This window comes from Brassica napus, chromosome A5, assembly GCF_020379485.1.
Source record: "Brassica napus cultivar Da-Ae chromosome A5, Da-Ae, whole genome shotgun sequence".
In the NCBI taxonomy this organism is placed as follows: Eukaryota; Viridiplantae; Streptophyta; class Magnoliopsida; order Brassicales; family Brassicaceae; genus Brassica; species Brassica napus.
In genome coordinates, this window is record NC_063438.1 from 8146882 (window position 1) to 8162807 (window position 15926).

At 37.2% G+C, this 15926-nt stretch overlaps 2 protein-coding genes, 1 long non-coding RNA gene and 1 pseudogene across 3 annotated transcripts; 2 read left to right on the top strand and 2 right to left on the bottom strand.

Annotated features, from left to right (window-relative positions):
- Positions 1 to 148: 148 nt before the first annotated feature.
- Positions 149 to 2500, top strand: LOC106434106 (F-box/LRR-repeat protein At2g29930-like). The gene is made up of 3 exons (XM_013874939.3): positions 149 to 1396; positions 1481 to 1621; positions 1689 to 2500. The coding sequence occupies exons 1-3, from the start codon at positions 335 to 337 to the stop codon at positions 2016 to 2018; spliced, it is 1533 nt and encodes a 510-aa protein (XP_013730393.2). The 5' UTR covers positions 149 to 334; the 3' UTR covers positions 2019 to 2500.
- Positions 2420 to 3742, bottom strand: LOC106434107 (presenilin-like protein At2g29900). The gene has a single exon (XM_048780871.1). The coding sequence runs from the start codon at positions 3626 to 3628 to the stop codon at positions 2453 to 2455; it is 1176 nt and encodes a 391-aa protein (XP_048636828.1). The 5' UTR covers positions 3629 to 3742; the 3' UTR covers positions 2420 to 2452.
- A 1941-nt stretch (positions 3743 to 5683) lies between these two features.
- On the bottom strand, positions 5684 to 11020 carry LOC111214744. The gene is made up of 3 exons (XR_002664084.2): positions 10908 to 11020; positions 10590 to 10648; positions 5684 to 10470 (listed from the first exon to the last, which is right to left on the bottom strand). It is a non-coding gene; the product is annotated as an uncharacterized LOC111214744 (long non-coding RNA).
- Positions 11021 to 12405: 1385 nt separating this feature from the next.
- On the top strand, positions 12406 to 15176 carry LOC125609429 (annotated as a pseudogene).
- Positions 15177 to 15926: the final 750 nt, after the last annotated feature.

The window sequence follows — 15926 nt, forward strand, 5'->3', positions numbered from 1 at the left end:
AAAATAAAATTAAAAAATATATAAAATATAATATATTTCATTATTTGTAAAACGCTGCGTTCGAGCTCGCTCACTGTTGAAACCCAGCTGCTTCGTCTTTGATCGTCTTCTAGTTTCCTTTCAAATCGTAAGTTCCCCCCCCCCCCCCCCTCCTTTCAACAATATATAATGCCTTTCATCACTCAACTACATCTTCATGAATTACTCTCGACTCTGATAAAATCTCATGTGATCCCTTTTCTTTGTCTGAATTGCGATTGAGACACATAAATATCTGAACTTGTGACCTTAATGGAGTTTCTCATTGGATAGGTTCAGCTATAATCCCTAATCCATGTCTGCCCAAAGAGTCTCTTCTCGTTCTAGAGATTCCATCAGCAGTCTCCCAGACGAGGTCCTCGGTAAAATCCTGTCTCTGCTTCCGACAAGACTTGCTGCTTCCACATCGGTTCTGTCCAAACGGTGGAAGAATCTTCTCCCCCTTGTAGACAGCCTCGATTTGAGCGACGCGATTGGCGATCCACGTGGCTTCTCTGCATTCGTGGACACAACTCTCGCTCTCTTAACCAACTCTTCAATCATCAAGAGATTCTCTCTCAACTGCGAACACAAACACGACACAACCAGAGTGGACACTTGGATTCGCACTGCCCTTGAGCGATTCTCGGAGCTTCACTTGGAGAGCGCATGTTTGCACGGTATCAAAACAGAGTCCTTCACGAGCAACACGTTGCTCAAGCTCACCTTATCTAATGGTTTTTTTCTTTCTGGTCTTCCTCCTAATGGCGGCGTGTTTTTCCCAAACCTCAAAACGCTTTCTCTCGTTTCGGTTGGGTTTGAGCCTTGTGAGGTGTATGAGTATCTCATAACTGGCTGCCCTCTGCTTGAGGAGTTATTCATACGCTATGCTTCTCCCTCGGAGTGTAGCTGGATGGTTGTGAATCAGTCCATCGCAGTGTCGAGTCCTTCTATTAAGAGAATGTCCATCTCTTACCCTTCTCGTGATTACTGTGAGCCTCCCGCTAGTGAGGTGTTTAGGACACCGAGTCTTGTCTACCTTGACTATTCTGGTTACGTGGCGGGACATTATCATGTTGATTTCACCTCGCTTGTCGAAGCTAGGCTGGATCTTAGACGGGAGCGAGTTTTGGCTGTGGAGGAGGATGGTGTTGATGATTCTAGTGTCGGTGGTTGGGATGAGGATGTTTATGATGAAGCTGTGGAGCATAATGCAGAGGTTCATGATGATGATATAGATGATAATGATAATGATAATGATGATGATGATGATGATGATAGTGATAGTGATGGAGAAGAGAGTTTGCCTGATGTTGCGAATCTGGTTGAAGGGATAAGCAACGTTAAAACTCTTCACTTGTCTCCTTATTTTCTTGAGGTAGGTCAGCTTTGCTTCTTCTTCTTCTTTTATTGATTGGTTTCAGATCTAATGTTTGGTTTTGGTTTTGGTTTTTGATCTAAGGTGTTTGACATTTGCTGTAAATCGATGCCGGTGTTTCACAATCTCCTTACTCTGTCTTTTGAGAGTGACAAAGAAAGAGGATGGCAAGTGGTGCCACTTCTTCTTAAAAACTCTCCCAACCTGGAAACTTTAGTCATCAAGGTAAAATTAAATACACACAGTAGATTAATTGCTAGATTGTTGTTATACCTGAGTTTTTGCTTTTTAGGGTCTTGTGCACCAAGTTACAGATAAATGCGGGGACGCCTGTGTTTGCATAGCTAAGAAAAAGAAGAAGATGGAGGAGGAGAAAGTATGTTGTTTATCGACATGTCAAGTGAAGGTGCTAAACATTTCAGGGTATAGAGGGACTGGTAGAGAGCTAAAACAGATGAGGCATTTCTTGGGAAATTTGAAATGTCTTGAAACTGTCAAGGTTGGTCTTGTAGCTGAGAATCACCACGAAGACAACAGTGTTAACAATCACTACCAGAGAATCACCAATGCTCTTACTAAGCTTCCCAGAGCTTCATCAAATTGTCAAATCCATTTCTTTTGATTTCCCTCTTAAGAAGCAAATTATTAGCATGTTTAATGAAGAGAAACTCTACCTTTTCTACTAGGATTTTCAAAGATCTCATGCTTTGCTATTTATTTGAGGTAGGAGAGCCTCAGTTTTGAGAATAAGTTACGAGTATGTCTCCAATGGCAATGCATTTGTAGACCATCTGCTTCATCATTTCAAGTCAAAAAATTCTGGTGGCAAAAAATTAAAGAGGATTCAGATCTATCTTGATTTTTAGAAAGCATAGATAGATACTCTATTGTTTAGGGTTTTACATAAGCTACATTGCATCTTGATAACCTTGAGCTTCCTTTTGTAAAACTGACTAAATGTAGAGCAGTAGTTTTTAGACAAACGTGTATTGGCTACTCAATGATCCACACCAACGCAACTAGTTGACAAACAAAAAGAAACTGTATTCAATACTCTTAAAACATGACAAGGTTTGAAGAACACTGCACAACAAAAACTTCTAAGAACAACCTCGCGAGAAAGTAAAACACAACACCTAACATGATGGAGACAGGAAGAGCAGGCAAAGCCTTTTGATACACAGACAAGAGCATCAACGTAACCCCTAAACCAGCAATAATGGCCAAGTAGCAAGCGTAAACCGTCATCAAATCATACATGGCAGCTCTCCCAACCAAAACACTATAGAAGATGAAATCCCCAAGCCCCAACTTGATCGCACCAGACGCCCCCAACCCAATCCCTTCGAGAAAAGTCTCAGGTCTACTACTACTACTACTACTACTATCAATCAAGGGTACAGATATCTCTTCCGATCTTTGTTCCTCCTCCTCCTCTGCTCTAACCACATTGTTCTCCACGTCATCATCATTCACGTTGGATCTCTGTTCTCTCCAAACTCTCCTCTGCACCAAACGCGAGTCATCCCGGATCACGGGCCTCGCTTCATACACCAGAGCGGGTATATCCTCGTCTCTGGAGATAGCCATCTCCACAAGGAGACGCAACGGACCGACAGGTAAGAGAACAGCAGCGAGGTCGTAAAGCGCCAAAGCGACAAGCAAAACCCAAGTAGTCCACTCGGGCAGCATCGTAAAGAAGTAAGCGACCAAGACACCGATCACGACCAAGTAGCCCTGAGTGATCAAGATCGAGAACCTCGACATGAACACGGCGAACACACCCACGACGGAGAAGTTAAATAACAGGATCGAGAACGTGAGGGAATCGATGGGGAATCGGAAACGATCGATCAAAAGGATTGAGATTTCTCCGCCGAGGTTGGCTAAAACGACCAAGGCCGAGAAGCCCATGTAGAGCTTGAGGAAGGTGACGCATCTGAGGTAGAAGAGGAGGACGAGGAGGAACGTGGCGACGGTGATGGCGGCGACGAAGACGAGGGAGTTGAGGAAGGCGCCGAGGAGCTTGTCCCAGGGGGAGTCGGAGTCGGTTTCGGAGTAAGCGGCGGTGGCGATAGAGGAGAAGGAGGAGGAGGATGGGTCGGAGTTTAGGAGGCAGACGAGGAGGACGACGGTGAACATGCATATGGAGACGGGCGTGAGGATTCCGATGAGCTCTTCGCCTAGGGAGTCCAGGATGCTGCTTCTCGGTCTTTGCTGGTTTCGATCCATTTCTTTGGAGGACGAGAGAGCCTTTCTCAGATTCCGATGAGCTTATTCCAGTCGCATACCTAATACCACGTCGTTTCACTCTAGTATGGAGTTTATTAGAGCATCCACATCAATGAACCCCGTCTTGGGTTCATCTTTTTAGTTTTTTATTATTAAAATTTGTTTCTTTTTCTTTTTGGTTTTTAAAAAAAAAAAAAAAAAAAGAAGTTAGACCAATCGCGGGCCGCCACGACACGTGGAGTCCGCGCTACAGTGATGAACTTTAGGAGAGAGGGGTTCAACCAAAAGAACTTTAGGAGAGAGAGGGTTCATGGAATTGAATTATTTTATTATTTTTTTCTTGGTTTTTGTGTGAACTCCCCCATGAACCCTCAATGGGGGTGCTCTTAAAGACTAGGCTTCGACCCCTTCAATATTATTTGACAATGGTTACATATTAAATATTTAAAACAAAAATGATAATTATATAAAAATAAAATTATTAGAATTTTATTTTAAATAAAATATATTGAAACACTAGTGCCAAAGTCATGCAACCCTTTAATAGTATTAGGTTTAATAATCAATATTATTTTTAATATTATTTATACATTAACTGATTTTTAAATGATTATATATATATATATATATATTAAATATTAAATATATTTCCTCTGTTTTATATTGTCATTTTAATTTTTTTTTGTTATAAAAAGAGTGTCATTTTAGAATTTTAATACAATTCTAAACTTAATATTAATTTCAAAAGCATTGGTTTTATAAATAATTTCTCAAATACTATTAGTTGAATATGTGTAATTAAAAACAATTTAAATGCATTTCAACTATTTTCTTAATTTGTGAATATCAATGTGATATTTTTTATGAAACAATTGGAGTATATAACTCATATAGTTTTTTTTTTTGGTAAAAAATACTCCCTCTATTTCTTAATGTTACATATTCTAATTTTTTCACACAATTTAATAAAACACATTAAATTTACATAATTTTTTGTGTTTATCTTTGTTTCATAATTTTAAACCAATAAAAATTTAATAAGTGCAATTAAGTTTTTTGAAATTTGGAATTAGTTGATAAAATATGTCTTGAAAATGTAAAAAATAGATCTTTTTAAAACAAAATTTTTTTCTAGAATATGTAATATTAAGAAACAGAATGAATATATTTTATGCTCCGCACACAAGTTTGTCATCAATTCGAAGCTTTGGCACTCCACGAACCAAGTCTTTATGCACCAGATTTGTCATGTTCCTAACATTCATATGTCCCAATCGTTGGTGCCATAGTTCCGCATTCCCTTGAGCAGACATGCATTTGATCTTCTTTTCCCACATGTAACAATTGTTGCCTCACCTGATTCCTTACAATACCGTCACACCATACGCATTGATTGCACGACAATCAGTTGCTGAGAACACCACTGTGAGTCCTTCATCACACGGTTAATTCACACTAATCAGATTTGCCTTTAGTCCTTTGACGAAGTACACATTCACCAGTTTGGGTAAGTCTGAGTTAGGGCTGGGCAAATAAACCGAACCCAAAAATCCGAACCGAATCCGATCCGATAAAAATGAATCCGAACCGATCCGAATCCGACATAAATACCGAATGGATCTTGTTTTTTGGTATTTTGGGTTATGGGTATTATCCGAACCGAATCCGAACCTAAATGGATATCCGATAGAACCCGAAATATTTAAAATCACAAAAAGAACTTCTACCAAATATGATCTTAATTCTTAATATGTATCCAAAATACTTTAAGATATTATTGAACTTCTAAAATAATTATCTATACATGAAGGTTGATGGTGGAATGTGTCGGTTGAAGCCTGAAGTTTTTAGATTTTGGTCTTGTTTTCATTGAATAATGTTTCCCATTTCATGAGAACTTAGTTTTTTTTTTTATGATTTCATTTATGTGGTTTTCTTTCTATCACTAACTATGTTTATCCTTCTCTTGATTTTGGATGATCACGTTTGATGTTTTTTCTTATTTTTGAATCAATTTTACTTATGTTTTGGCTGTTAAAATATGTACAAATCATGTATTTTAAATCCGAAGAACCGATTTCATTTATGTTTTAGTTACAAAATAGGTACAAATTAGGTATTTTTAAACCGAAGAACCGATTGGGACCCGAACCCGAAAGTACAATGGGTTATACCGGTTCTTCGAAGATTTACTAACTCCGACCCGAATTCGATAGAACCCGAGCCGGTCATGAACCAAACTTTTATATAACCCGAATGAGGCTGATTTTGATAAACCCGAAAAACCAAAACCCGAATGGATAAAACCGAAACCCGATTGGGACCCCGAATGCCCATGCCTAGTCTGAGTTGCAGGTGGTGCCTTTTCCCTTGATGATTCCATATCCTCCATCTCCAAATGTGACCTTTCCACCTTTAACTTTTGACACTTCTTCAAGATACTCAGCATTTCCTGTCATATGTCTGGAGCATCCGCTGTCAAAGTACCATGGTTCATCTGAATCAGAGTCGTCCGTGACACGTGCCATGTTACACCTAACTCCACAAACGCCATTATTGACTGTTCTTGAATACATATCAGTTTTCATCCAGACTTGGTTAGTTTTCTCGATTCGCCAGAACTTGTGTTGTTTCCATACTTGCTTAACCCATTTGAGGTAGCAGAACTTTTTGTAATGATTAAATTTTCCACAAAAGAAGCACCCAGAAGTCTGATGCACTATTGTCTTAGAGCTGAGTTCCTCTGCATGTGCATAGCCTCCTGACACAAAGTTTGTCTTACCTGTGTCACCATACTGCCTCCCCGTGTAACCCAGACCCATATGTGAGTTTTCGGTTCTTCCAGCACACAGTATTTTGTCCAGTTGTTTAGTTCCAGTGAGCATCCTGATGTTTTTGTTATGTTGATCAAGTTTTGCCTGAAGATCCTCAGACACCTTTCTTTCAGCTACAACTTCCTCTATAAGCTCTTCAACTTGTTTGGCAAGAATTAATTTTTCCTTTATTAGTCCGACACTCTCCTTAGCCAGTTTAGCTTCTCTCTGAAGTTCAAGTCGAACAAGAGATAGTTCAGCTTCCAGTCTCTCTTTATTTTAGTGAGAGAGAGAGATTCTCCATACTAAGTTTGATCAATGTTTTACGAACTTTCTTATAGCTTTCATCCAGTTCTCTTTCTGGTTCAGCATCGCTTTCAGAGCCTGACTCAAAGTCAGTTATTCCAAGAAAAGCCACAAAGTTGTTCAGCTCATCCTCACTGTCACTTTCTGAGTCACTGTCATTGATTCCAATCATTGATTCCCATGACACTGAAATTCTCTTCTCTTCACTGTTGGACATTCGGTTCTGAACTGACCATATCCCTTGCATCCATAGCACTTGACATCAGCCTTTTTGCTTCCCTTGTCCGGTTCAGCAGCTGTCTTTCTTCCTGGGATGAACTTCTTCTGTCCTTGCTCTACCTTGCGTAAGGCTCTGTCAAATCGTCTGACCAGCAAACTCACTGGATCATTATCCATCCCTTCACTTTTCTCAATCGATGCTAGTGCGATCCCTTTTGCCTTCTTTCCACCAGATACCTCCAATCTCATGAGCCTGAAGCATCCCAACTACTTCATCAAAGGTCATCTCCTCAGTGTTCAGGGACACGCTCATCGCTGCCTTATATGGCATGAATTTAGCTGGTTGACACCTTAAGAATTTCTTCACTAGCTTCTTCTCTTTGTATTTTTTACCAAGAGTGAGAGCTTTTTGAGCTAGCGAGCTAAGCTTGGAGCTGAAGTTACCAATTGATTCATGTTCCTCCATCTTAAGTTCCTCAAATCTGGTCACAAGCATGTCTTTTCTGGAGCTTTAAACCTTCAGTGTTCCTTCAAAATGGACTTGAAGAATGTTCCATGCATCTTTTGTTGCTTCACAACCTCGAATCAGCTCAAATTGTTTTCTTTCCACACTGCAGTGAATGACAGTAAGAGCTATAGCGTTGAATTTTGCCATCTTGTTTTCTTCATCGGTCCAAAGCTCTTCTCCCTTTGGTACATCTTTCCCATCATCGCCTCTGGCAACAGGTGCTGTCCACCCAGATTCCACTGCTTTCCACGCCATATGGTATATACCCTTGATTGTCGCCTTCATACGCGCCTTCCAAAATCTGTAGTTCCCCACTTCAAGGATCACCTTTAAGTGCGACAACATCTCACAGTAGCTGTCCATCTTACTCCGCAGGATCTTACATGTTTAAAACAAATACAAATACCAGCTCTGATACCACTTGTTAATGTAAGATAATCAAGCTACACTAACTAGAACACACATTAACACATGGATATTTCTTTTCAACAAATACGACTAGATTAATCCTTTTAAAAGCACATACAAGTTCTTCTTAAAAGCAATCCTTCAAGCAAGCTCAAAACAAACCTTGACTTGTTGACTAGTCTCACTCGTTCACAGACTTGATGCAGTCTATGAACCACTCAAGCTCTGAACCCCTAGTGGCTTTGCTTCTCCTTATTCAGACTTGCAAACCTTGCTATTGCTAAAAGTTCTCTCTGTGTGTTAAACGGCCACACAGTGCCAAGACCCCTCTTTATACTTTTAGAGGAAAAACTCTAGATGTAAAATCTAACTAATGGAAACTTTCCATATATGCTTCTTCAGCAAATAAGCCAATCTCCTTTTCCTCTAAGCTTGATTGTTTTTTCTACAATACTTTCTTTAAGCTGAATTCTTCAGTAACTCTTCCTTCAATGCTCGTTAACCGACTCGACCAACTCTTATATCCTCGTCTGATGTCGTAGTTCATGTCATGCTTCATGAACTACTACAGCTTCGTCTTGACCATACATCTTCAATATTTTCTGCATGATTCAAATTGAAGATTTTATCAGAATATACTTCTATTTTTGTAGCTTAAGTTTTCACAAAATGATAGAAAATAAAAGTTTTGTTTCAAAAAATAAACTATTAGAAAGATGAAGTTATTATTAGTGTAACAAGCTATTCTTATGGAAAAAGGTAACAACATTTACATTTACAACTGTAATATCTAAAATCTGTTTAAATGTTCTATTTGATTTTACTGTCGAGCTTTTATCTATTTGTTAGATTTATTATATACAAACATTTTCAGTTAAATTCTAATTCACCATAGTTTATTATTTCTTTATTTTTCTGGTCAATGATTTAATTGTTTAATTTTGTATGTTAACATGAATAAGTTTATATTTTAAAGCAGTATTATAATATTTACTTTTATGTGTTAGCATATATCTTAGTATTTTTAGAACAATGTTTCAAAAACATGTATGTTGTATATATTTTTCAAAACTACATCATAGAAATTGTTTCAGTACTTCTAAGTTTTTGTATGAATGTTTATCTAGGTTAAGAAAAAAAAATATATATATATATATAATCTATTTTGATAGTCATTACAATTTTTCAGATAGTTTAGAAGACATTAAAATTGGGGGATAATACTAGTAATAGAATATTGTCCCACTATATGTGCTACTTTTAAAATAAATAAAAATAGTTTACGACCCAATTTTTACTTAGGGGAATTAGACCGTATATTCATAGGAAAAATAGAAATAAAGTTTATAACCATAACATTGCATTGGCTATGATATTCTGTGTATTTGTGTATTAATTGCCTTTTTACCCTTTTATCACACGCACCACTCTTTTCTTCTTCTCTCGCTCTTTATAATTTTGTCTACTTCATATCTGATCTTTCATTTTCTTTCGTAATATCACCACAATCACCTTTGCCAATTATTTCCGTACAATCATCTGATCCAACAAGTGTGTCTGATCAATTTTCTTCATATCTTTGTTTGGATTTACAATTTTACTACTTTCGATATATATGGATTAAGAAACAGAGGATGCGTAAAACTATTGGAGAAGATGAACAATACGCGTTGTGTTGTACTATTCTATTTGATAAACATAAAATAGTACAATGCAATGTATTGTTACATCATCTCCACGTCTTATCCTCCTCCTCCTCCTCCTCTTCTATCACCATCAGTTACTACAAAAGATCCCACATGTAACATCGCCACGTTCAGTTGTTTCATCACCACCACCATCTTCTCCTTTTCCACCATTGCCACCCGTAATCTCCTTACCTCTTCCCAATATATCTTCTTCTCTCTTCCACTTTTCGTAGTAGTTTTTCTCCTTCATTATTCATGGCAACACTCTTTAATCCTTCTGCAAATTGTATTTTTTATAAGTTTCATGATTCTTAACATTCATTTTTCACACTCAAATTTAATACTTTTTTGTTATTCTATTTGAAAAATAGAATAGAAATCGAACGTTCTCTTTCTTTCTTCGTCTTCCTCCGCCCGTTCTCTTCTTTCTCCTCCTCCTCCTCCCCTCCCTCCCTCCCTCCCTCCCTCCCTCCCTCCTCTGATCTCTTCCTACCTCGTCGTTCTCCTCCTCTTCCTTTTTCTCCAAATAGTATACAATATATAGATCGATGTATACTATTTCTCTTCAAAAATAGTATAGTTTTATTTTTTGTCTTTCATATACACAATAGACGCGTCGCTAAGGAGAAAGTGGTCCAACTTTGCTTATAATTATCACATCAAAGAGTAAACACTGTAGAATGGCTATATTCTTCATTTGTGGACCTCTTATGAATATCCAGCAAATTGACTCTTTTACTTAGGAATAGTTGAAACTATAACCTTTCGTGTTACTGAAAGAAACGTTTTTTTCCATCTTACCAAAAAAGGTAACACTGTTTTGAAATGCTTCGTCTGTTTCGTTCCACGGCCGGTATTGCATCCAAAGCCTTACTATCGGTAGCTTTAAGTCTTTTGATTCTGTAACAAGTATAATTTAGCAATCTTTTTATTCTTTTTTTTCAATGGCAAATGATATTAGAGTTTGTCTTGTTGTCAAATACATTTGTGTTTCTTCAAAAAAAAAGAGAGTCAAATACCTTTGTGTTAAACGTTCAAGATACATTTTGCAAGGACCGTCTCAAACTCTACAGAGACCCTGTTCAAAAAAACAAACAAGACCCTTTATAATAATCTGAAATAATTTATGTTTTTCTGACAAAATATTGTTGTAATATATAATAAATACATCAATCTAATCTAAGTGGAAGAAACATCTTTTGGTTTTATAATTAAAAACTTATGAAAAGCACCTTTTCGGGACTATGAATTTTTCAGTTTCTTTTTTCTTTTAATTTTTTTTTGTATCCACAATCATAAGTTATAATCTATATAAAAAACTAATATAACATTAGAACCTGGATAGTGGTTAGAAAACAAAACCGTGGACTCTTGATTTGATTAAGCATGAAGTTGGAGATTCCTCGGTTTTCTTTTCGATAGAAGCTTAGACTAGTGTTTCTTCTTTGTGTTTACTATTTTTTTGTAAAAGTTGCTGAAATTTTATATATTTCTCTATTTATTTACAATCACTAATTAATAATAGTTTCCCAAATATAGAATATTAACTTTCTAAATTTACATTGAATATTAAATCGAACACCGACAATTATTTTTTACTTTCCAAAATATAATTGATTTAAATATTAATTTCTTCCTGACTTATTGCATTTTTGTTGGTTATGTAAGCAATTGAAGCATGTGTCGCTCCCTTGATAAATCCGGTCGAAGGGAACGGAACACACTGTTGTAATGCTTTCAAACGTAGAGAATCGAGTAAATGTATGCGTACACTCTTTGCGTCCAAGAAATTTTACGTAAAATTTGGGACGGAGCATATTTGTCGGATGTGTGCTAGCCTCAGCAATTGTAGCCATCGTCCAAAGACATAGATATTTATAACTTCGTTTTCTTATATAGTTTTTAAATATATTGAAAATACTTAAATTTTCTGTTTTAATCACAAATGTTTTGTTAGAATTTGTTAGATCATCCTAATCCTGTTGGACTTTACATATCCTTGACCGACTTGTATACAAAAAAATAAATCTTCATCAAACACTAACTGTTCCTCTTCTTGGGCTTGTAGTTGGCTGTTGCAGTTAGTATTATCCCGTACTTTTCTCTGAGTATCTAACCCAAATATTGGCCCATAAAAGTTGAAGATGGAAGCCTAATTCAGACAGCAACTGAATACCTGTACGATGTTTTCTTCCGGTCAATCATTGCGTGACCGAATCAACTTAAGACGCATACATTTTGCATCATGCAGCAGATAAAAATAAAGCAATAAGTTGTTAGAGCACCATTAACCAAGGGTGCTTAGGGGTTGCTTAAATTTTTTTAAATTAAAAAAAATAGGAAAGAGAAGAAGAAGAAGAAAGAGGAGTGCTTAATTAGGCATCGCAAGCACCTGTTGCTTGCACTATTTGCGGGCCCCACTAACACGTGGCGGCCCGCGATTGGTTCGTTTTTATTTTTTTTATTTTTTATTTTTTTAATCTGAGAAAAAACTAAAAATAAAAAATAAAAATAAAAGTAAGCACTCCACATGGAGTGCTAGGGTTAATGGTGTTCTTAGGAGCTAGACCGAGCAGTTAATAGTACGTGGCAACCTCCTTAACGAAGGAAAAAAATGACCATACATTTAAAGAGAAGTAGTTAATGCTGTCTTTTACGCAGTTTGAATAAAACCACTAATACTAGCTATGACTTAGCGCTTCCGAAGCAAGTGCATGTTCAATAAAATGGTGTGTCTGTCATAGCTCAAAGTCTCAAACATAAGAAAAAGACGTTTCCATATTAAAATCAATCGCACCTCTCAAATTTAACAGATATCTCTGAAATCAAACTAATCCTCTTTGCCAATTTTTTTTTCAAGAACCAAAGAAAAAAAGGAAAAAAAAATGTTACTCTCGCCAAAGAGCTATGTGTGGGTATGCTTCCTTGTTTCGTTTACTGCACTTTCGGTTTCAACAAGGCAGTCTCGCACCGATTGCCAGTCAACTTGTGGAACCGTCAAAATCGAGTACCCGTTTGGGGCCTCTTCTGATTGTGTTGACGAAGGAAAGTTTCTCCTAAGGTGTGATGAGAAGGAGCAAAAGTTGTTTTTGAACAACTCAAACTTAGAAGTGCTTCGCATCTCCTCGGACGACGGAGAAGTAGAGGTACTGATGAATGTTATTTCCCTATGCAACAACATGGAAGGAGATGGTGGAAATAAAAACCGATCTATAGAAATACCTGGTTTTATGTTCTCGAACAAGAACCAATTCTTTCAAGTTGGTTGTAATATTTATATTTTTTACATTTTCACGACGAGGTATGGAGGAACCATCACATTTACATGTGATACACATTGCGATTCTCTACGACCAGTATTTAAATCATGCTCTGGTTTAAATGGTTGCTGCCGTACTTCAGTCTCTAATGTAGGCAGCCATATATCGGTAAATCCAGTGAAGTATATTGATTGGTCGTCGTCGTCCTACTCGTATCCTTGCAACTATGTTTTTATGGTCAAAGAGGGATATTTCATCTTTTCTGAACCGGAGGATCTTAAAAATCTCCGCAACATTACAAGGTTTCCTGTGATACTTGATTGGACGAAACAAGGAACATGCCAACAGGCTGCAAACACGAGCTTTTGTGGAGAGAAGAGCAGATGCAGCAATAATGGACCCGGGTATTCTTGCAAATGTCTAGACGGGTTTGAAGGGAATCCCTACGCCCAACATGGCTGCAAAGGTAATACTCGTTTTTTTTTTACCTGCTCTTTCCTAAAATATTTTCATCTACACACTAATTGTTCACTGTTTTTGTTCTTACTAGACGTGGACGAGTGCAAAGTGAATGTTCATTCTTGTGGGAAGCACCAAACCTGCAAGAATGTCGATGGAACCTTCAGGTGCAAGAAGAAAAAGGAATGGACAAAAATCATTCTTTGTAAGTTTTTAGTTATAGCGTTGCGTTTTATTTATATATCTCTCTCTCATATTTAACTAAACCCCGCAAGGATACATATAATTAAACCAGTAAGCGTCATCGGATGCTTGGTGGGAGTGTGCTGCGTACTCCTGAAACTCAAGTTCCGTCAACTAGCCAAACTTAGAGAGAGGCGCTTCGAGTCAAACGGTTGGCGCAGAGACTCCTAGAGTCACCGAATCAGTGTATCAAGATATTCACCGAGGAAGAGATCAAGCAAGCCACTCACGTCACGAGACCAGTTTTCTTGGTGGAGGAGGCCAAGGAGTCGTATTCAGAGCCACTCGCGATCAAAAGATCTCGAAACTGGGACCCTGACCAAGCTGGGCAGTTCGTTAACGAAATCATACTGCTTTCCCAAATCAACCACCCTAACATACCTCCACTTCTCGGCTCCTGTCTCTATAGTTCACCGTGACAATAAACCTGAGAATATTCTCTTAACTCAAACCTTGTCTGTGAAGCTATGTGATTTTGGATCCTCTAGACCTGTTCCTACCAGAACAGGCCAGCTCACCACATTGGTCCAAGGTACCTGGGGCTACCTTGATCCGGAGTATCTCCGGACACGTACCTTAACAGAAAAGAGCGATGTTTATAGTTTCGGCGTGGTCTTGCTGGAACTGCTGTCTGGAGAAAAGGCGATAAGCTTTAACCCCCCACACGGGGAAAGGGTTCTGGTCAGTCACATAGACGCCGCGTTCAAAGGAAATCGCCTAAGTGAGGTGATGGATCAGAGGGTGGTGACTGATGACAATCAGGCAGTGATCCACCAAGTAGCTCTTCTGGGGTTGAGTTGCACCAGAATGTGTGGAGTTGAACGGCCAGATATGAGGAGAGTGGCTGAAGACCTTCGAGGTTTACAAGCTTCAGGACAAGTAGTACTGCAGGATGAGGCAGGTCCATCTGGATCCGCTTTTGAGATCGAAGAAATTAACTAGACATTGTCCTCTACATCTCTATCTTTTATGTTTTTGTTGATTATTATCTTATTTCTTATTTTTCTTGTGTGTTTTATTCTCTGCAGCCTTTTTCGTTGTTTATGATGTTTGAACTATGTTGCAATAAAGTGTTATCAAATCTCAAATCATTCATGTGTCTAACAATAAATTGAAGTCTCTTTCTTTTGTGGGAAATTGATGACAATAGAACGTGAATTTAAAAGTCATTCTAGCTCCTAAATACAATGTGACACTAACGTTTAGTCAAGACAAGTTGTCAGTTTTTCGTATAATTTTAATTGCATCGAAGAAGTTAGGTTCAGTAGAAAACAAAGCTTTTAATTTCTTTAATAGGCTTCGGTTTAACCATTTATTTATAAAAAAAAAAAGAAACTTATATTCTACATAACAAAAATTACAAAATATTATGTAGGCTTATGCACAGACCTGGCTTGAAAAAGGAACTGAAAATTTTTGTTTTTCAAATTCTATGCAATTTGTTTTAAAATGTTTCTAGTAAATTAAAGTACACTTCTTTATGTCCCAGAGTCCTCGAGATTAAAAAAAAAGTGGGTGCTAAAAAGTAAAATTGTATATCTTAAAATGATCTGTAATGAATTCTCAGAAAATTTAAAAGATATATATTTTTAGTTCTTAATTTTTAAAATATTGTATTACTAATTATGATTGGTTTTATATGATTAAATTTATACCAATATTCGGTGAAGTAAATTTTTGCTTTTGAATTCTAACATTAAAATTAGAGAGATTATAGTTACGAGATAATTATGTTTCTTCTTCTCACAACTTAACCGATTGTGGTTTGACAGAAGTTTGCCTAAGTAATTTTCTAAGACAGAATTTTGCTCCTACAATGGTGTGTAGTTTCGTAGGTGTCTATCTTGAGGATACAACTATCGATCTCCGTACAACACACCCGTACCGAAACTCTAGCAAACTTTACTTTGTGTTTTTCTTAAGAAACTTGTTATGGAAAAGAAGAAGATTAAATCCAATTGATTCTCAGTAATCTTCTCTTTCATTTTATATAATGACTCAAGTGGTGCCTTTAATCAATACATTAGTTAATTCACTGTAACGAACAAGAGAGAGTAATGAGAAATATCTTTTCTTCTCTAACAAATTTTCTCATCACCTTCATGAATCGTAATAGGTGACGCGGGTGGTGACACAAAACTTGAACTAGTAAATATGAACAAATTCCAACTAAGTCATAGTATTTGTTTAAAATTGTTGTGGTGAATTTATTTACCTTTGTCGATTTTTTTTTTGATGGCATGTCATGAACAACAGAACAGGTTTCTTTTTCACCAGTTGAGCTAAAGTTGATAATATGGGAGATTAGGGAACAAGGATCCGTTGCATTTGGTTGTGTTAACCAAAAAAATTATTAGTCACAAACACATCTTAACTCATTCAATATCTTAATCT